General features: G+C 44.9%; 1 protein-coding gene across 2 annotated transcripts in view; it reads left to right on the top strand.

Moving 5' to 3' along the window:
* The window catches only part of OPHN1 (oligophrenin 1), a 99,798-nt gene that overhangs the window by 23,904 nt on the left and 53,765 nt on the right, over nt 1–22,129 (top strand). For both annotated transcript variants that reach the window (XM_063141853.1, XM_063141852.1), the window contains exons 2-4: nt 8,943–9,038; nt 15,941–16,002; nt 18,731–18,802. In XM_063141853.1, the coding sequence (XP_062997923.1) occupies nt 8,943–9,038; nt 15,941–16,002; nt 18,731–18,802 (230 nt within the window). The remainder of the gene's footprint in view (nt 1–8,942; nt 9,039–15,940; nt 16,003–18,730; nt 18,803–22,129) is intronic.

Below are 22,129 nucleotides of genomic sequence, written 5' to 3'. Positions count from 1 at the left end.
AAGGAATAATGGGCTCAAGTTAAAGGAAGCCAGATTCCAGCTGGACATCAGGAAAAACGTCCTGACTGTTAGAGCAGTACGACAATGGAATCAGTTACCTAGGGAGGTTGTGGGCTCTCTCCCACTAGAGGCCTTCAAGAGGCAGCTGGACAAGCATCTGTCGGGGATGCTTTAGGGTGGGTTCCTGCATTGAGCAAGGGGTTGGACTCGATGGCCTTGTAGGCCCCTTCCAGCTCTGCTATTCTATGATTCTATGATTCTGTGGTCATCTGTGCATTCACACAACCCACCCACCATCCCCTCTTAGTCTCGTTTGTTCAATACCGAGAGGTACACTGTGCTGTATATGTATTAATGACCGATACACTTCAGTTCCGAACCATCGTGGTCTCAAGGAACTGAAAGGTAAGGCAGGAACCCTGGACATGTGCAGTAGGATGGTGGGCGGGGTTCCCACCGAAAATAATTCCTCAGGTGCAGAAGCCCATGGTGTGAATGCACAGATGACCACTCGAAGAACTATGGTTACAGGTAAGCAACCTGCATATTTGGTGGCTGCTTGTTCTTGTTTTAGCAAGGGGGAGAGGGGACACTTTCTTAAAAAAAAAAAAGCTTGCCTGTTACTTGTACCTTCTGACCAGGAAACTCCTGTCCTTTCCCCCTACGTCTGTGGGACATGCTGCTTTGTTCCCACTTACCTACAAACTCTATTATTGCATTGCTGAGGCTTGCGAATGCTGAAAATATTTATGTTTGGGGGCTAATCCTGGCTCAAATTAAGCCATGCACATTTCTTTACAAAATAACTTTTACACCTGTAGTCAGTAAATGCCGCTGTACAAAGAAGTGAGATGAGGAATGTCCTTCAACTATTTTGGCATTCTTCTAGGGCAGAGGTAAAGGAACCCAAGGCATTCTAGAAGCAGAAATGCTCTGCGCTTTACCCTGCTGATTCTTTTCCAGTACTGTGAGACACTGCCAAATTCAGCCCTTTTGTCTTAACGCTGGGGATGGGGTGGGGGGCAACCAATAGAGGCCAGTTATGTTCATTGGCTTGTAGCCATCTTAGGAAGTCCCCATGAACTATGCCTGGAATTTAGGGAGCCTTTGTGCAATCCCTGATTTTCTTTTGCACAAAAAACTGTGTGCATGTACACTCTCATTCTCTCCACAGAACTCTCTGCAGTTCTGTAGCTACTTCTGAGATGTTCAGGTGGCTTTATATTTTAGCATTAGCATTTTACTGCATCTGTCAACAAATCTCCACTTCTCTAATCTTTGTATAGATTAATTCATGAATACAAATGCGACAGCTTGCCAGTCTTAAAAAGTGCTAAGCTGTTTCCTGGCTCCAAGTGCTTTCTAAAGAGTTAAGTCTAAAGGCAATGCAGCAGAACATAAGGCAATGTTGTTTTGCTAGATGGAACTGGATCAAATTCTGATCCTTGCGAGTAAAGGAGGGTGGAAGGGAAATAGATAATACTTGTTCTGTGCAATTATTTTGATGTCTTTTACATATTCATCTCTGGCAGTGGTTTTCAAATGTTCTGCCTTGAGGAAACCCTTCCGCTGTTGACTTGTCCATCAAGGAACCTTACATAGAATTCTGGTATGTGTGTATGAAAGGTGTATGGTCAAACAGACACATGGTTTATATGGGAAATGGCCAGTTGGGCTTCATGGTCATTCTGCGTGACTAAGCATGTTAATTAGAACCCAGCCAGGGCTCCCCTGAGGAAGTAGGTCACTGGGGAGATCAGGAGTGATGGGCCAGCTGTCTCTTTCAGGGATGTTTGCCTACTGTTCTTGACCTTCTTAGCAAGGAATTCATATCCAGCGTCTTGAAACTCCAAGGCTCCCTAGAACACAGCTTGGGAAACACTGACCGTAGACCATCCTTCCCTAATCCAGCACCCTCCGGATGTGTTAGGCTACTCTGTCTGGGGAGGATGATAGTTGTATTCCAACACATCTGAAGGGCACCAGATTGGGGAAGGATGTCTTAAGGTGTCCTAAGAATGCTTAAGGCCAAACCTGCTCCATGATAAGTTATTTCTTTTTAATGGTTTGGAATATGAGAATCTTTGTTTTTATGGTCTCAACGAAGATCACTACCCATGCTAGCATTTACTATTTGTGCCAATGGAGGTTTCCTTCCCAGTGCTGATAGCAGCATGAGAGGCGGGTGAGGACTTCGAATATCGAAGACGACTAATGTCACATGTAGTTTGGCAGCCTTGGCTTTTGTATTGGGGTGAAGTGAGAGTTGGGAAGGAAGGTTAGTTCAGGTGAACTGTTTCAGTTTTTCAATGTATCAGTGTTAAGATATGGTCTCCCTTGTCCCCTACAAAGCTTCTAAATATGAATTGACAAGAATATTTTCAGTTTTCCAAAAGAAGCAAAGATCATAGGATCATAGAATAGTAGAGTTGGAAGGGGTCTATAAGGCCATTGAGTCCAACCCCCTGCTCATAGCAGGAATCTACCCCACAGCATCCCTGACAGCTGTCCAGCTGCCTCTTGAAGGCCTCTAGTGCAGGAGAGCCCACGACCTCCCTGGGTCATTGGTTCCATTGTTGTACTGCTCTAACAGACAGTTTTTTTCTGATGTCCAGCCAGAATCTGGCTTCCTGTAACTTAAACCCATCAGTCTGTGTCCTGCACTCTGGGATGATGAAGAAGAGATCCTGGCCCTCCTCTGTGTGACAACCTTTCAAGTATTTGGAGAGTGCTATCATGTCTCCCCTCAATCTTCTCTTCTCCAGGCTAAAAATGCCCAGTTTTTTCAGTCTCTCCTCATAGGGCTTTGTTTCTAGGTATCCCTGATCATCCTTGTTGCCCTGACTCAAATGTTTAAAGAAATAATATTTATTCTGTGTCATGCTTTTTTATTCCCCTTCTATTTCATTCATGCCCTTAGGGAGGAAAGGAAAAGATGTTTGCCCTTTTAGAAGGCCAGCCACCTTCTAGGAGTGTTGTATTTGGATGCTGGGGATCTTCTGCCATCAGACTGATGGCTTCTGTATCTGGCTCAGTGTGAGAAAGCTGAAGCAGTGTGTTGGTCTTTTCGCTTTAGAGGAAAGGGCTCAGTATGCCTCCGTGACTTCAGCAGCCGAGGCCTTTTTTTGCCCAAAACGTTTTCTCTGAAATTTTTAAATGGCTTTGTGGTCTGAATGTTAAGACTGATTAAATACCTCTGAGGCCTTTCCCAAAAATATCTTGACTGTATGGCTGCTTCAATAGATAACCTTGAAAGAGAACCCTTTCTAAGGGCTTACAAACATTGAGACATAGGCACGGACAGGCAATGTCTGAAGTGTCCAGTGGCACATTTTGTGCCTGGAAAGAACTATAAAACTGGAGTTGACAGCATTGTCTAACTTTGTGTCTACTGGAGCTTGACCTCTTTTCTCATTGCTGTGTTGTAATCTGTTCCGAAAAAGTCATGCAGCGCAATAAGTGCAGCGTGGGGAATACAGTATCTATCCATATGAGGCTTAAAGAGAAGTAGAACGGGCCTTTTGTTGGCTCTTCCTACTCTAGAAACATTACAAGGAGCTTCTTTGTGAAAGAGACTGAATCACAGATGTTGCAGTCGATGGGAGACTGTCTTTCTTTCGTCCATCCCTATTGGCTTCTGTAGAAGTTGAGCACTTAAGTGGTTTAATGAGCAGCACTGGTTCCCCAGTGGATAGGGCCTTGCCTTGCAGTGCAAGTTGCCATAGCAGCAGCATCTTGGCTACCACTGACTGATTTCGGTAGCCGATCTATACTTGTGTACTAGTTTGATTGTGTGAAATGTTGGAGTGGACCAGATCTTTATGGGGAAGACATTCTTATTGCTCCAGTAGGGAGCCATCTTATCTAGTGCTGAGTCACAGCTCAAAGGCTATTGTCCTCAAATTGGCTGGAGATGAGTGAAAATCCAAAAATGTCTTGTCTGAGCAGAAAGTCCTAGTTTTACTGATATTAAATGTGCCAGAACCCTAGGGACATAGAAATCTCTCCTCCAGAAAAATTTGGCTAGTTATGAAACTCTCCCAGTGAGTAATCTAGGCAGAAGCCTCTATATACTGTACACCTTGCATTTTGCTTTAGGCAACTGTCAGAGAGGCTCTGATCAACACTCTATGGAATCCTTAACCATACATGGCTCCATGGCAAACAAATCTGTGGAAAGCTAGAAAACTTGAAAATCACTACCGTAGTTTATAACTGTGTAGGAAAATGGCCTGCTGGCCTTGTCACAGAACGCCTGATAACGTTCTATGGGCAGGTGACTTAAAACCTTCAGAATGTGTACAGGGTAGGCAAGACCAGTCCCCAGCTAGGGGACTTTAAAGTTGTTTGACCTTGTACAAGATCTCTCCTGGGGTTCTTCTTCCCTTATAAACGAAAGACCGTTGTGAGAGTGATCACAGCTCAGTCTCCTCAAAATGTAACACTGGAAGAAGAGATGCTATTAAGCCCCAGCAGCGGGTAACTTTCTCAATTGAGGCTAACTGGCATGTGATTTTGGCTGGTTGGCTGGAAAAACCCTTGTTAGATGGTGATTCCAATTCCTTTTCTTTATAACTCCCGAAATGCAGATGAATGACAGGCCTTCTGGCTAAAGACATGACATGGTTTGTTAACCTAAATCTGTTTACAAGCACTTCTAGGGTGCTGTGTTAAAGGTGCAACTTGTCTGGAGTCAAGGTGGAGTTCTTGAAGGTGGATCTGTGTGGGAAGGAAGGGGAAAGAGACTGGCTGGGTCTGGACTCTGCTTTCATCGGGGCAGGTTCCTCCATTCCTCACGTAATGAAATCACCGTGTTAAAATGTTCCAGGAAGGAATGGAGCACGTCTGTTGGAAGTCTCGGCTGTCTCCCTGCAGCCATGTTCTTAATCAGCTTAACAGCCTGCTCCTAAATCCCAAAAGACCAGACAGGTGGATGCTAGACTACACCTCTTTCCTGTTTTTCCACAGGTATTGCCAGCAACCCCATTCTGCCTTCTCCTTGCCCTCTGCAATCCCCACAACTCTGTGAGCCCAGATGGAAAGCAGGCAGGGTTTGTGCAAGAGACAATTGCCTAAACTGTGTATTGTGTGTGAGTGTGTGTGATTGGAGCATCCAGCTGTGCAGAAACAAAGGGATCAGCATGTGGGGTGATTATGCTTCTTCCCCACCTGGTGTGTGAAAAGCTTTTCCAAATCAATTACATCATTTTGGAGTAAAGCCTAAGTTTGTAAGTTGGTTTCTTTTCCTCTCTCTGATATAGGAAGACCAAATGCATGTTTCTGTCTAGGTTATTTGCTCTGGGTTTGAAAATTTGATAAACTCTATTGTTGTTAAAACAGTAACGCTAAACTAGTCTCTGATAGAATTATGATTGCAGTACAATTTCAAGGGAAAGGGACAAAATAGATTTTTGAACAAGCTGCTTTCATAAACGAATACTGCATACTCCAGGACTTGGTCAGTCATTTTTCCCCATTCTGAGTGCATAGGCTTGAATTTCAGTCCTCAGATATTCTTTCTGCCTTGGGTTGCATAACATGAATAGGAAATGCACTTTTAGCTCATACAGTATTTAGCATATTTAGCATTTATTTTTTTGTCTCTCCCAGCAGCAAAAACAGCAAGTGGGACCTTATATCTGTGATGCAGCCACAGCATTTTAAATATGCTGCATAGTTCTGGGCACTTCACCTTCTAAACAACAACAGATTCCCAGCAGTTGCCATGTTAATCTCTTGCAGCAGAAAGTATGAAAGATATTTCCCCCTCTTTCACATGACAGCTGGATTCAGATGTTGTGATAAACCATGGTTTATCATGACAGGAGTGAGCCCAGCACAGCCCCTCTCCCCTTTCCGCAAGGGCAGCGGAGATGAGGAGATGTGAACCATTTGCTTCCATTTTAGATTAATTACAATTCTTCTTCATGGTCTCTGTGCATCACACTTAATTGGGCTCCACGCCTGTGCGGAGTCTTGATCAGGACTTCCAATAGCTGAGAAGCGTTTTAGGTGGGAACTCCTTCCCCGCTGCTGTGTGTATATGTACCGTGTTCCCGTCTAATTCCTCAGTTCCTCTTTGACCGCCGTCTAGGTTGCCTCATCAGGGACTTCCTCAGTCTTCAGTTAGGCCTTCTGAGATAAAAGATAACGTTTGTTTGTTATTCTCTTCTTTCTTTCTCTAAAAAAAAAGTATTTAAAAATCTTCTTCCTTTCTCTAGTTAATCATTTCACACTACCCCCCCCCCCCCACTGTCCCCACTTAGGCGTCAATATTATATGTTGGTACCGATGTTTCGGCTAAGCCCTTAAGTTTGAGACCAAAACAGCAGTCTCGAGGAACTGAGGGATTAGGTGGGAACACAGCAGTGGGGAAGGAGTTCCCGCCTAAAACGCTTCTCAGCTATTGGAAGTCCCGATCGAGACTCCGCGCAGGCGCAGAGCCCCCCCATTAAGTGTGAATACACAGATGAGCACTCGAAGAACCACAGTTACAGGTAAGCAACTTGTTATTTTGCATGTTGTCTGAATCCTAAACTGTGGTTAATCTTAACCATGCTTATTTGAAACATGTCATCTTCGTAAACTATGATTTGAAGTTGGATTGTTTCAACTAATGATAGTTAAGGTTAAGCACAGTTTTCCAGTTTCAGTCAAGCTGTGATTACTCTAAAACAGAAGTAAAATCATCTGATCTTCTTGCAGAGCCACCATGGTGGAGTGCACAAGACCAAGTCTAAATGGAGCTTGTTCTCATACCTGCATTGCCTCTTTAGGCAATATATACATTCAATAAATAAATGAACTAACTAAATGAAGGCAGTGGCAGCAGTTGGAGGGGGAGGCCCTGGTTCCAATAATTGGGGTCATTGTTCCTCCCAACACTCAGGAGCTTTGAATAAAAGTGGGTCTTCACATGCTGTCTTTTGTCTTGTGTCACATGTTTGTCTTTGTGGGTTTGCCTTTCTTACATTTTAAGGGAAATGCATGGCCGTCTTCACAGCAATACATCTTGAGCCCTGCAAAAATTTCCATAATACCAGTTCCCAGATATTTTCAGACTGCAAAGCAGCTTCTGTTTAAGTTCAGCACAGCACTAAAACACAAAATCATTCTTCATCAATACCTTACTGTGGCTTTTGGGGGCCCCACATGATCCACCTTTAAAAAAACCCCAACAATTTTGCTATATATTTGCCATATGTGAGGAGGTGGTGTGGTGTAGTGGCTAGAGCAACCTTCACCAACCTGGTGCCCTACAAATAGTTTGGACTCCCAACAGGCCCAGTCAGCATGGCCAATGGTCAGAAATGCTGGGAGTTGTAGTCCCAAACTTCGGGAGAATGTCAAGTGGGGTTGGAGTGTCAGACTAGGGCAGGGAAGAAAAAGGTTCAGATACACTCAAAACTCACTCAGTGACATTGGGCCACTCATTGTCTGAGTCTTCACAGAGTTGGGGTGAAGATAAAGTGGTCGTAGTGGGAGGATGAAAAACATTTATGTATGATGCATTGAGCTCCCTGTAGGAATGGTGGGACAAAATTTAATAAACAATCTACTAGTATTCTTCCTGCTCCCAAGGGTGTGCTAAATCCCCTTTGTTCCTTAAGGGGACTCTACCTGCAACTATCTAATGTAGAGCTAGAGGTCCCTTGCCTTCTCCCCCCATTTGATCCCAAATGGTCAAAAGGATCTAAAGAGAGAGAAGTAAAATTCCACTAGACTGATTCTGATCCTGTGAGGTTCCATGTTCCTGTTTGTCTTTCAGGAAGGATCCTTCCTGCATGGAAATGTGTCTCTTAGGCCAAGCTCTTACTTTGTCTCAGTTGCTGGAGACTTTTGGACCCTGATCTGCTTCATTTATTTTTGAATCTCTCTTTGTTCTGAAGCCAAAGTAGAATACCTTATTCCTCCTCCAAGTCCGTAAGGAGGATCCAGATAAAATTTGGTATGTTCTGTGATACAGGGCCCAGTTTATCTGGAATGGCTCATTCCGATCGTCTCTTCCTTCATTTTGTGTTGAACTAATGGAAGATCAAAGAACATAAACTGCTTTTCTTAGATATTTATTTCATAAAACTGAGCTGACAAGCCAATCATGATGGAGAATTGGCTCCTCGGAGCAAAGTTGCGTAATGCTTCTGAGGCCCAGTGCGTGTGCTACCAGAGGAGGAAAGTGACTGTCAGTTCCACATAGCTGTATATCATCCGGTTCTCCCAATGTTGAATAAACCAACCTTGTGGGATGTTGACACATCACACAGCTGCTCCCAGGGGGCTGGTGATTTTGACAGTGGAGTATCCTGTGAGGTTTCATGGTTCTAGCAATGTCAGAATGGCATGGGAACAACTGCTTCCACTCTGCTAATTTATGGATCATCCTTTCCTCATGCCCTTTTGCAACACTGGTTAGTAATAAGACTGAATACGATATCTGCTACTAAAGGTGTGGCTTTGTGGAAGGCATTCTAGTGATTGATCAAGTAATTGAATGAAAACAAACACTTATTAGGACTAGATCACATGTGTAGAGTAAATATGTCCCCTGCAATGCATTTGGAGTGACTGGATTTGTTCTTTGCGGCTTCTGGCCTTGCATCTTGTAGGAATTTGTGTATGGTTGAATTCTATAGGGAAGGCAAAGCATATTTTGTTTGCACTTGCAGATTGCCAGTTCTATGTTCAGCAAAGCACCATTTTTCATCAGAAAACGTTCATAGCATCCGTATGAGCACAATGAGGCTCATATGGAGCCAGGACTTTTCCCAGCGTGTGCCTTAATACTGAAGCTTAGGAGTCCTCTCTTGTTATATGCATATTGTATCAGGGGAAAGCTTGACATAGAAAAATCATCATCTGTGTTCTCCTTTAAGGAGGATGGTACTATGAATTTAGGCGTCATTCCGGAGTCCTTATTTCTACATTCTTTATATCTTTTCTAGATTATTCCTTGGCGGTACAGAAATTCTCCCAGACCCTCCAGTCCTTTCAATTTGACTTTATTGGGGACACTCTGACAGATGATGAGATTAATATTGGTAAGTGTTTCTTTGTATGTGTTTTTCTTTCCACTGCTTGAAAATGTTGATCCCCCCACTAATTATGTAGTTTTCTGGGATGTCCCTCATTAATAACTATCTACGTTATTTATTTACTTATTATTTACAACACTTAGATACTGCTCTACATCTAAACAGATTCTAGAGTGATGAACAATAAAAAATAAGAAGATGAAAGAATGAAACTCCAAGTTAAAACTTGTTATTTTTTAAAATAGAATACCAATAAAGATCATGGCTGCTCAGTTAAGGAAGGTTTCCTGAAATAAGGATTTTTCTGGAGGCGCTGGAAACTACACAGTGTTGGTACCTGGCTAACCTCTAGAGGCAGGGAGTTCCATGGGAAGGAGGACACCACATTGAAGGCTGTTCCCCTTCAGTTGAGATATAGTTTTAGTGCACCTCAAGTTATCTTAGGGCAAAGTTTAATTATTATTATTATTATTATTATTATTATTATTATTATTATTCTTCAAACCCGCTTTGTAGAGAAGCAAATGTATAGGGCCACACTCCAGCTTACACGGGACTGCTTTTCTTTGAGAATAAGTGACTAGCTTAAGGATGCTTTTTAAAAAGTGTGTTTAATGTAACATGTAGCTTGGCCCTTTCTTAGCACCTGGCATGATGACTATCTTGTACATTAGTATTTGATGTAGCATCCTACACCTATAGAAATCCATATCAAATCTCTCATTGACTTCAGTATAAATAATTGCAAACAATTGTTTAATAAGAACTGTTACACCAGTTACTGGAGAACATGGGCGGGAGGGTGCTGTTGCACTCATGTCCTGCTTGCGGGTTTTCCCTCGACAGCTGGTCGGCCACTGGACCCTCGGTCTGATCCAACAGTGCTCTCCTTACATTCTTATGAATATTGCAAGCAATTTTTCTGTTTTTGCAGGAAGAGCCGCAGCCTTGTGTTCACCCACTATTGCAATGTTCATAGAAGCCATAGAAGCCATATGGCAGCACATCTTAATCACCCACATGTTTAGTTCTTTTAACGGTTTTTAATGCTTTATGTGTGTGTGTACTGTGTTTTAGAATTTTAAATTTTGTATACTCGTTTTTATCTCAATTTTAGAATTTCTGTAAACCGCCCAGAGAGCTCTGGCTATGGGGGCAGTATATAAGTGTAATAAACAAAATAGACCATTTGGGTGAGCATTTATTTCCAAGAGTGAGCTGACTCACAGAATCATAGAATAGTAGAGTTGGAAGGGGCCTATAAGGCCATTGAGTCCAATCCCCTGCTCATATGTTGTCTGAACATAAAAACCAAAGATAGCTGTGATGGTCCATGAGAAAAAATAAATTAAAATTTCATAGTTGGGCAATAGCGTAGCACCAACCAGAACACTATAAAAAAAATTGTGCAAGCTTTTAAGTTCTCCAGAACTTTACTTCTGGTGCGGACTTCAAAGAACTAGGATGGAGTAAGAATAGAAAAGTCCAAAAATTAAGCCAGAAAAGTTGGATTTCTTTTTCATGACTACAGCATCTGGCCTTTTTTTTTTTTTTTATGTTTCCAGCCTAATTTCTGGATTTTTCTGTTCTTCCTCCATCCTGCTTTTTTGTAAAGAGAAGCTGAAAGCTTGCACAATCTTTTGTGGTGTTTTGACTCTTGAATAACATATCCTGCTGCTTGGGGGACTCGTATTTTGAAAGCCATCCCATGAGTGCTGATAGATGTAGAAAAGGATCCTGTCCCAGGCGTTGCTTTGGTGAGGTGCCCGGCCCATTGATTCCATCCTACCTGTTCACAAAGCTTTCAGGTGAGTGGGAACATGGTCTACCTAGTCCAACATCCTGCTTCCCACAGCGATCAACCAGATGACTCTTGGGGAGCCGAGAAACAAGGAAACGAAGGCAGCCGCCTCTCCCATTGTTGCTCCCCAGCAACTGGTTTCCAGTGGCCCAGTTTGGGCAATGACTTCCATCTCCTTCATAAACGACAGTTTATGAAGCCAGGAGCAAGCATCTGTGCCTGGAGCTTGTCCTTGGCTTCCTCCTGTCGTGCACCAGTTTTTTGGATGTAGCAGGCAACGCTATGAAATGTTACACATGCTTCTACACAATTAATAACATTGAACATTGTAATTACCAAACATAACCCCACAGAACCCCCCCCCCAAAAAAAATCAAATTGCAACATACAATGTTATTGTGTAAAAGCATGTGTAACATTTCATAGGCCCGGGTGTTGTCTTTCATTGGTAATTATTGTGCATTTATCTTACTTGTAGTTCCTGAGGAAGGATTTTTATCCAAAATGTGTGGGACGTTTTGAAGAAAACATTTTTTTTACAAAAGATAAGATTTTTTACCCAATGCCGTTGCTTGTCTCACTTTTCATATCTGCATTGTGGGGTTTCGCCCCCTTCTTTCCTCTACTTGATATCATGACGAGTAGCCTTTGGTAGACAAAGTCTCCATAAATTTGTCCAACCCCATTTAGAAGCCATTTGAGCTTGTCCCCATCAATGTATCTTGTGGCAGCAAACTCCATAAATTCAGTGTCAGAGAGTCATTACCTTAGAACCCTCCCACTCCCCACCATGTTTTTATGGCTGAACCTTCAATTTGTAAGTGCCCTAAAATAAAAACCTCTGCGTAGTATCCAGGAGGGGCCATGCATCCACCTAGCCAGCCTTGATCTTGCGCCTCCAGTCCCACCAAAACACTGGCTGCCCTTCCAGAACCCAACGTTTTCCTTTGCCTTGGGGCTGGCCCCCAGCAGCGCTGTATCGCAGCCGTGTGGGGGAGGGGCCTCGTGCTGACCTGGGATGGCAGGGCAGGGCAGGGTGCACGTGGACCAGGACTGGCAGGGCTGACCGTGCGTGTGCGGCCCCTATTGGATGCTACCCTTAGCCTGCTGCATTTACACACGCTTGCCTTGGTTTCAGAAGTTTCCCGGTTTGCGCAGAGTGTCTGCATCTCTTACATTTTCCTAGCTCCAGGGCTTGTGGCTCTCTGGTTCAAACTGGCAGTAGTTCCAGCAGTAAAGAATTCATTGGACTGGCAAGGAAGTTGTACCAGTGGAAACTGAACCAGGAAACAAAACCCACCCTAGTTTGCTTCCTTAAAATGGCATTTGTGGAATTCATCTGCCTCTTGAATTAATGACCGTTGTTCAACCGATCACCACTTTGGGAGGCTGGAAACTGCTGTTGTGGTGACGTCAGAGGCTGAGGTTTTTGATTCAATGAGCTGGAAATTCTTGGCACTCCTGAAAACCTCCGGAAACAGGCAGTTAGTAATGGCCTCCTGACATGAGTCAGAGAGGGGATGAATAGGGTCACAGGCGTGATCCTGAAGAGTCACGATTATTCTGTGCTTTGTATCTTTGCTTCAGCCTTGTTACTTGCTGCAGACTGAAAGTGAGCGACAGAGCCTGAGGCTGCCTCCTGCTCCTCCTCCTTGGTCTTTTCCAATGGAGAGGCGGGGTGTGTGGGAGGAAGGGTCTTCCCGCCTGCCTTTCCCTGTCTCTGGCAGCAGAGTGGGGGGTGCGCAGTTTGGCCATGCTGTTCACCTTGGCCACCCAGTGGCTGACCATCTGCAGCCGTCCTCGTAACGCTGGAGCTGGGGAGGCAGAGTGGATGTATGGAAACCCACGTGAGGGGCTTGCAAGCCTCTTTGAATACAGCTGTTTACGTTGTCCGCAGGGATGGGCTTCTGCTCAAGAGCAAAGAAGCAGGCTCCCTTGCTCAGCACTGTGGGTCTCCTCAGGTTCTGGTTTGGAATAGGCAGTGCTCCTGGGGCAGAAGAGCTACCAACACCCTAGCGTGTGCAGTCTGGGCTACAGATGGTGGAAGCTGCTGGCTCCGATGTCATTGGGATGGTGAAAATGCCCCAACTTCAGTCAGAACCGGTCAGAGCTTTGAAGGAGCTCTCCAAGGTGTGAAGCTCCTCGGGTAGTTCCTTCTGACTGAAACCTGGAATGGTTTCACGGCCCCACCAGCCTCATGGGCCATAGATGTAGTTGGCATTACCTTGACATCTTGGCCCAAGAATCCATTCTGTCCCAGAACACAAAGCCTGGGAACGGCCAGGAACACTGCTGAAGTGAAGCCATAGACTCTGTGGCTTCCAGCTCAGTTCTCTAACCGCCATGTTGCAGATCACAAATGCTATGAGGTTCTGAGATTTCTTTGTGAAGCTCAAGTGTATGATTTAGCTTCTTCTGCTTGTGCCAGCATAATGCTTGTGCCAGGGAAATGGACAGTCTGAGGGTCAAACAACGTCTTCATTTGGGTTCACCTACCTCTGTACTTTTTTCTCACTCAGGTGCTTGTGTGTGTGTGTCTGTGTGTGTGTGTGTGTGTGGGGGTAATCCTTCCTTTCCCAGCCATGACCCTACTCCAAAACTTTCCCTCCCAGCATTGGAAATGAAAGATAGTGTTTGCTCTCCCTGACTGCTATGTGTGTGTGTAAGCGTTTGGGGGAGTCACAGCTGGGGAGCAAAGAACTGAGCACAGGCTAGTACACGGACATGCTACATATTAAAGGTGATATTGGGTTCACCCTAACTGGAGGCATTAATAAACTTAACACTTGCAAATGCTTCATGTCATTGACATGGTCCAGTGGGCAATTTATTGGATTTGGGAGTCTTGGGACTTAACCTTAATTTGACTAGAAACATTTTGATTGTCTTTGAAGAACCAAAACGTTCATGGCCGCAGCATAGTAATGATATACCTCACTGCTTAGCTATGATGACAAACAAAATTAAAGTGCACATTTTGAATATTAAAAGTGCTCTATAAAGTAGGAATGATGATGATAATTGAGGGATTGAATTCAGAACTCTCAGGGTGCTTTTATGACGCCACCACCCTACCTCAGAATGAGCTGAGATTAGCGAGGGATGCTAAAAGCAATAAAAAGGCTTTCTTTAGATATGTGAGTAGTAAAAGACAGAGGAAAGAAATGGTGGTTCAACTGCTTAATGAGGATGGCAAATTGATAACAGATGACAAAGAAAAGGCTGAAGTGCTCAATTCCTACTTTGCCTCAGTCTTCTCCCAAAAGCGGGTCTATGACCCCCCCTGGAAAAAGTGAAGCAGAAGTTGAGGGGGCAGGATTGCAGTTTGAGATTGATAAAGAAATGGTCAAAGAACACCTAATTTCCTTGAATGAGTTCAAATCTCCAGGGCCCGATGAACTGCATCCTAGAGTAATGAAGGAGCTAGCGGAAGAACTCTCAGAACCTTTGTCTATTATCTTTGCAAAATCATGGAAGACGGGTGAGGTGCCGGACGACTGGAGGAGGGCTAACATTGTCCCTATCTCCAAAAAGAGCAAAAAGGAGGAACCTGGGAACTACAGACCAGTCAGTCTGACATCCGTCCCTGGGAAAATTCTGGAGCAGATTATAAAGAAGTCAATCTGTAAACACCTTGAAATCAATGCAGTGATTACTAGAAGCCAACATGGATTTGTCAGGAACAAATCCTGTCAGACTAATTTGATCTTATTTTTGATAGGATAACCTCCCTTGTGGACTGTGGGAATGCTGTGGACATCATATATCTTGACTTCAGAAAAGCTTTTGACAAAGTACCACATGACATTCTGATTAGCTAAAAGTGGGCTAGCTAAATTAGCTAAAAGTGGGCTAGATGGAACAACTATTAGGTGGATTCACAGTTGGCTACAGAATCGGACTCAAAAAGTACTTATCAATGGAACCTTCTCAAACTGGCGAGAGGCAATGAGTCTCAGTCCTGGGCCCAGTGCTCATCAACATTTTTATTAATGATTTGGATGAGGAAGTGCAGGGAATGCTAATCAAATTTGCAGATGGCACAAAATTGGGTGGGATAGCTAATACCCTGGAAGACAGAAACAAACTTCAAAGTGATCTTGATAGGCTGGAGTGCTGGGCTGAAAACAACAGCATGAAGTTTAATAGGGATAAATGCCAAGTTCTACATCTAGGAAATAGAAACCAAATGCGCAGTTACAAGATGGGGGATACTTGGCTCAGCAATACTACAAACGAGAAGGATCTTGGAATTGTTGTAGATCACAAGTTGAATATGAGCCAACAGTGCGATATGGCTGCAAGAAAGGCCAATACTATTTTGGGCTGCATTAATAAAAGTATAGCTTCCAAATCCCGTGAGGTACTGGTTCCTGTCTATTCGGCCCTGGTTAGGCCCCATCTAGAGTATTGTGTCCAGTTCTGGGCTCCACAATTCAAGAAAGACGCAGACAAGCTGGAGCGTGTTCAGAGGAGGGCAACCAGGATGATCAGGAGTCTGGAAACAAAGCCCTGTGAAGAGAGACTGAAAGAACTGGGCATGTTTAGCCTGGAGAAGAGAAAATTGAGGGGAGACATGATAGCACTCTTCAAATACTTAAAAGATTGTCACACAGAGGAGGGCCAAGATCTCTTCTCGATCCTCCCAGAGTGCAGGACACGGAATAATGGGCTCAAGTTAAAGGAAGCCAGATTCCAGCTGGACATCAGGAAAAACTTCCTGACCGTTAGAGCAGTACGACAATGATCAGTTACCTTGGGAGGTTGTGGGCTCTCCCACACCAGAGGCATTCAAGAGGCAGCTGGACATGTTATGTATGCTTTAGGGTGGATTCCTGCATTGAGCAGGGGGTTGGACTCGATGTCCTTGTAGGCTCCTTCCAACTCTGCTATTCTATGATTCTATGTCATCTGCTGCTTTTGCCTCTCCTGTGTCTTCTTATTGTTTCTTCCATCTTTTCCCTTAATCCAGAAAATCCATTAAGGAGAAGGGGGGGGAGGCATAGTAGCTGCACGACACCTTCTTCTTGCTAGTGCTACGAGCCCTCCACCTGGAAGTATCCTTAGAGTGAACTCCAAGTAACTGTTCTCTCTTCTCTCCTTTTAGCTGAATCCTTTAAGGAGTTTGCCGAGCTGCTCCAGGAGGTGGAACTTGAAAGATCAATGATGGTAAGGCCACCTCCTTTCCTCACTTTTCATGGTGGTGTTGAGAACTGCAATTGAAGGATATTGGTTGCATTCTCACTTGATGCAAAACCATGGTGTAGTATTAAGGGTATGAGCCATGGGGCTGTGCTTTCCCCACCATCGCGGGATTCGCAGTACAACCCACAAAGTCTTTATTCAGTAAAAAACCCACCACATCTTCATACCTGAAGTGACTGTGAAGGCTAGGAGCTATCCTCTAAGCTTAATTAGATAAACAAAGGAAGGCAGTTGCTATCAACTACATGGACGGTTTCCTGCCTTGCTCGACAGGCTTTTACCAGATTCAACTTCTGATGTGCAGCTAGTCTGGCAGACCACCGCCCTCCTCCTCTCAACTCCACCTGCTTAACTGTGGCGGATTCTGGGATCTGTCAATTCCGATGCTCCCTCCCCCTCCAACAAAGACTGCGTTCCTGGGAGCAGAAAGGGGCAGACGATCCTGGGCCTCCTGTTCGACAAACTCCTAGGGCAATTCTTCCCTGACTCCTGGAGAGTCTTGGGAATTTCCTCCCCTGCTCCCTGCCTTAGCTGGGCGCCTTCTGGCTCAGCCTCCTGTCTTCTCAGCATCTGCAACCAAACCAGGAAGATTGGGCCCCACCACCACCAAGTTGAGCTTGTACAGAAGAGGGTTTCATGCCATTGGATAGCTAGTGGTCATAATGAGCAAACCCTCCTTAGGCTCATTTCCCATTCCTTTATTTGAATCTTGCAACAGTGTTCTTGCTGTGCCATCTGGAAGGTGGGGTGCTGGAGGCCACTCCAGCTAATATGCTGTCAGGACTTTGTGGCTGATTGGGCATGTGTGGCCCCCAAAAAAGTAGCCAAAAAAGGAGGGGAAGCAGGAGCAGATTGATGGGTGACAAGACAGGGACTTGGGTGAACATTGGGTGTTTCCGAACTTATCTGCGTGGGACTCTCATGCGGCTGACAGTGTGCTTGAACTGGAATGTGAGGACGTATGTATGAAGTAATTGCGCACCAACGAGATGGTGCCGGGAGCCATAGATCCCTGCAATGATGACGCTGCAAGCGACCTGTCAGCAATTTGCTTTCAGTGTGATACATCACCTCCAAAGCCAGACTCTGTTAGATAGCAGGTGGGATGCTGGAGGCCGGTTCACGTGTTTGATGACGGCAAGACTTGGCTTGTGATTTTCATGTGCAAGTGGGCTGTAGCACTCTTCAAATACTTAAAAGGTTGTCACTCAGAGGAGGGCCAGGATCTCTTCTCGATCCTCCCAGAGTGCAGGATACGGAATAATGGGCTCAAGTTAAAGGAAGCCAGATTCCAGCTGGACATCAGGAAAAACTTCCTGACTGTTAGAGCAGTACGACAATGGAATCAGTTTCCTGGTGAGGTTGTGGCCTCTCCAACACTAGAGGCCTTCAAGAGGCAGCTGGACAAGCATCTGTCAGGGATGCTTTAGGGTGGATTCCTGCATTGAGCAGGGGGTTGGACTTGATGGCCTTGTAGGTCCCTTCCAACTCTGCTATTCTATGATTCTATGATCAGTATACTAGTGACATTTTGCTCCAAATCCTCTAATGACCGCCCCAGAGGCTTCATATAGATGCTAAACAACATTGGGGATAAGAGGGTGCCCTGCAGTACCCCATAGCTCAATTGCCAAAGGGCTGAGAAATTGACCCTGCAGGTAGGACCGGAAGCACCATAACACTGTGCCTCCAACGCCCATCCCACAGAGTCGATCAAGGAGGATACCATGGTCGTGGGTATCAAAAGGTGATGAAAGATCGAGCAGAATTATCAGGGTTGCACTCCCTGTTCCTCTCTTTCAATAAAGGTCATCATCAGGGTGATTAAGGCTGATTCAGACCCATAACCAGGTCAAAACTGTTTTTCATTTTTGTGAACCGCCCAGAGAGCTCCAGCTATTGGGCAGTATAGAAATGTAATAAATAAATAAATAAATAAAAACCGAGATTGAGATGGGTCTAGATAATCAGTGTCCCCCAAGAGTGCCTGCAATTGTTCCACCACAAGCATCTCCAATAACTTCCCTAAGAGAGGGGCATTTGCAACTGGGCGATAGTTGTCTAACACCATTGGGTCCAGGGTGGGCTTCTTCAGGAGTGGTCGCGCTATCTTCTCTCTAAGGATGGCAGGGACCACCCCTTCCCATAGCGAAGCATTAACCACGCCCTGGACCCACCCAGTAAAACCCCCTCGGCTAGTTTTTATTAACCAGGACGGTCAAGGAGAGATACCATAGAGAGAGCTCCGGCTATTGGGCGGTATAGAAATGTAATAAATAAATAAATAAATAAATAAATAAATAAGGAATGAGAGGGCACTTGGTCGGTCGCGTTGCTGCCAGTCCTACATTTCAAAGTGTTCGAGGAAAAGTTTCCTGTGTTGTAGGGGTCTAGGGAGTTGAATTTTTGGACATCTCAGAAGTGCTTGACACGTATGAGGTTCCTAAAAGTACTTTTGCCACATCACACAGAACAGCCATGGTCTGTTCTCCCTTCAAGGGGTGAGGCCAGCTCGATTGGGGAAAAAGGCCTTCAGCACTGCCGTGGATCCCCAGTCTAAGATGAGTCAGTTCAGAAATACTCTGGAGCACCATAGTTCAAATTTGAAAAGATGCATGCAGGTTTTGCAATACATTCTCATTCTTTGCCTGAAATAATCTCTATTTTTTATTTTCTAAACTTTCCCCTTTAGGTGCAAAATGCTAGTGATTTGTTGATCAAGCCACTGGAAAAATTCCGTAAGGAGCAAATTGGATTCACCAAAGTAAGTGTTTTGTTTCCTCCTTGACTTGTAGTCAAAGCTTTATCTGTTCTATGTCAGTGAGGTGCTGGAATTTATTTTAAACACTTATATGCCAACCCTTAAAAAGGTTTCCCCAGAGTGGCTTCTCAGTTGCTGTCGTCGTCGTCATTGTCATCACCACCACCACCATTACCATTTCCTAGATACCTCTCTCAGAACTCAAAGGGTGAGTTCAGACAACACGCTAGTCAACGGAGGGTTAATAATCAACTCAACCATTGACTATCTAGGGCGTACTCCTCACACAACATGGGAATAATCAACCATGGTGTGGACTATGATCAGCATCGAGTTGGTTATTAGTCAGCACGCTGTGCTGACTCACTCATCCCCATCCCCCTCCTTCCTCTAGTATCCCATCAGCCATTGCTGCCGGAAATCAGTCCCGTCTGTCATTGCGCTGCCAAAGCATCATCACTATTCCACGATTGGTCCGTTTTCGGCCATGGGCATTCCTTTCTCGCTCTGCTCTCTGCCTGAATGTGCCTAGATGTACTGCATGGAATGGGATGTGTGTGTGTCTGGCACGGGTGCAGGGGGTGAGACCTTTGGCGTGGGAAATGTGTTGACGGGACGGGGTGAGCAAGGGGGTGAGGAGGAGGGGATGCTAGGGACTCAGGGGGAGAGCAGAAGTGGCCTTAATGGCTGCGGGAGGCTGACAGGATGCCAGCTCGGTCACTCACTGGGTGCCCTTTGGGGGTTATATCTCCACAAGGGAATTCTGGACCGTGCCCAAACTTTGTACGTAGCACCCCGCAGTCAGGGCTCACTTGTGCCCTGCTGGAAAGCAAATGGAGTAAATGGAAATCTGAGAACATAAAGGGGACATGAGAGGCTTCTGGGTTTGGGGTGGCGTGAGCATAGCCATCACTAAGGGGATCTGTTCCATGTGTTCTTACTTTTGTGGCAATCTTGTCAGAAGACGTCTGTTTTGCATATGGTGGACCAGCTGAGTCCCTTCTAATGTGATGCATGGCGACAGCAGTGGGCGAGCTGGTGCTGGCAAAGCCGCAGGGTGGTGAGGGTGTTTGGCAGTTGAGGAGCGATCCGTGGGCGGAGTTAGGGCGGACTCAGGCTAAGCCTACAGTCTGTTACTAGGCCGATCTGGGGATCGAATTCGGCCAGCTGGACTAGAGTGGCAGCTGCCGCTTTGGCCAATCTTGCCTTAGCGACTCTGTGGCCGTGAAACAACCAATGGTGCCCACCTCATGTCATGATAACCAACGGTGGTTCAAATAGCCAACTCTGCACAACGTTGGTTGTTTCGACCAAATAACCAACTGTTGGTTAAAAAACTCCTGCCAGATGACACAATAACCAACAGTGGTTTAAACATCCAACTATTGACTACTTAAACCACCATTGGTTATCATGTCATCCAAACCCAGTCAAGGAGTCTTGTAACAAAAGTTAAAAGATAAAAAATGTGAAACAATTTAAAACAACTGAAACATTTAACAATAAAAAACCCAGACTTTATTGTTAAAACCTGGTAAAAATAGCACCCTTCTTTTTCACCATGCTGTCATAATTCTGCCGTCCTTTTTCACAACACGAGTATGAAAGAGATGGGACTTGAGCTTCTCATTTCAGACTGCATTGAGAAATTTCCCTTCCTTCTTTCTTGTTTTTCATTCTCTCCATCTTTGCTGTCTTGAAACAAAAGGACCTGGAGGCTTAAATAAGTCTCAGAACTCTCTAACTTCATACGTCTAAGTTTTGAGTCTTATTTAAGAGAACTCCTCATGTGATGAAGCTCTTGCTGGGCGGTATCACTTGAAACTTCAAGCTGGGAATTGCAGCATTGAATACCTCCCCCTTCCCAACCCATGAAAAAGCAAAGCCCAGCATGTGGAAGATGAGCATTATCTGGGGTAAGATGCAGCTTGAATTCTTCTCTCTGAGATTTGGACCCAAACCATATAGTTTTTTGTCTTTTTTTTACCCCAGAGTAAGCACAGGGGCCCAAGTTGGATAGGGTCCCTAGTTTGCAGGGTAGGGTGTGTTAATTCTCTCTCCTGCTGCAGATCTGATCTAGATCATTAAAAAAAAAGCAGAAATGGGGGGAACTTTCTTTGTAAGCAGTACATGCTGCTTATAGATGGAAAAAATTATTCCTCCCTTGTTCAGTATCAAAAAGTCAAGGTTCCACATTAGTAAGCAGGCGTTTCTAAAGCCCCTGGCTCTGGACCAGCTTTGAAACGGAGACCTCTTGGCGAAAGCCTGTCTTTGGATCCAGCCCAGACCATCTGGATTGCTTGACGTTTAAGGAATACCACGTCGTAGACAATAACGCTCAACGTTCAGCCTCCCTCTCTGTTCCACACCCAGACATACACTTTTAAAACAAATGCCATCGTGCAAATGGTGTTAAGTCTATGCAGTGTTCTGGTCTAGTGTTCATGCTGGGATTTGAGGAGGCTTTCGTCCCCTTAAAAGATGGGAAATGTTCAGCAGTCTCCATCTGTGCACAAGCGTTGCCCTTTGTGTGTGTGTGTGTGTGTGAATCATTTGTGATAGTTTCGTTTTTCACAGTAGCAGTTTTTGCATCTCTCTTGTTCACTTTTTATGCTGCCTGTGTTCAGCCCTGTTAAAGAAATTCCCATAATATAATGGACCCTGGTGGGGGCCTCAGGCAAGCCCTCGGCTCTGTCACTTGGCTGTGCTGCAACATGATCAAGGACAAACTTGGAATGGGCTTTTATATGGGCTAGACTGTACACGTCATTGGTTAAAAAAAAGAGGAGCTCAAGGTGGTGCATATGGGCCATTGTCCCATTTGGCTATCATTAGCATGGGTGGGCAACCTCCAGCCTGCAGGCCAGGTGCTGCCCCAGACGTACCTTGACTGGCCGCAAGCTTCTTTTGCTGTTCTCTCTGATCAGTGATCACAGATAAGAGCATATTTAAGGGCAACTAACCTTTAAATAACTTGCAGTTCACTGAGTGAACTTGGTGGCTTAGCAAGAACCCAGACTCCGGTCTCCCTAATGAAACTCCCGTACCTCTAAGCAGCTCACACCATATGTGTTCTGCTTGGCGCTTGTTCTTTTTATTCATGGCAATTCTGTACCCCTTTTATAGGGGGCAGTCCTATAATTTTATCCCTTGGACTCCCCCTCCCACTGGCTTCAAACTGTATTGATGGCAAAACTATGTGCTGGCTAGGGACATCTGCCACCTGGTGACTGAAGAAGATACTGCAGGCTTCAAAAACATTTAAGGGTGTCATCCTGTGGGGATGGCCTTCTGCTCCTCATTTCAGCTAGACAGGCTTTTTGACCATCT

The sequence above is a fragment of the Elgaria multicarinata genome, chromosome 15 (assembly GCF_023053635.1).
Source record: "Elgaria multicarinata webbii isolate HBS135686 ecotype San Diego chromosome 15, rElgMul1.1.pri, whole genome shotgun sequence".
NCBI classification, from domain to species: Eukaryota; Metazoa; Chordata; class Lepidosauria; order Squamata; family Anguidae; genus Elgaria; species Elgaria multicarinata.
This window is presented reverse-complemented; position numbering and strand designations above follow the sequence as displayed.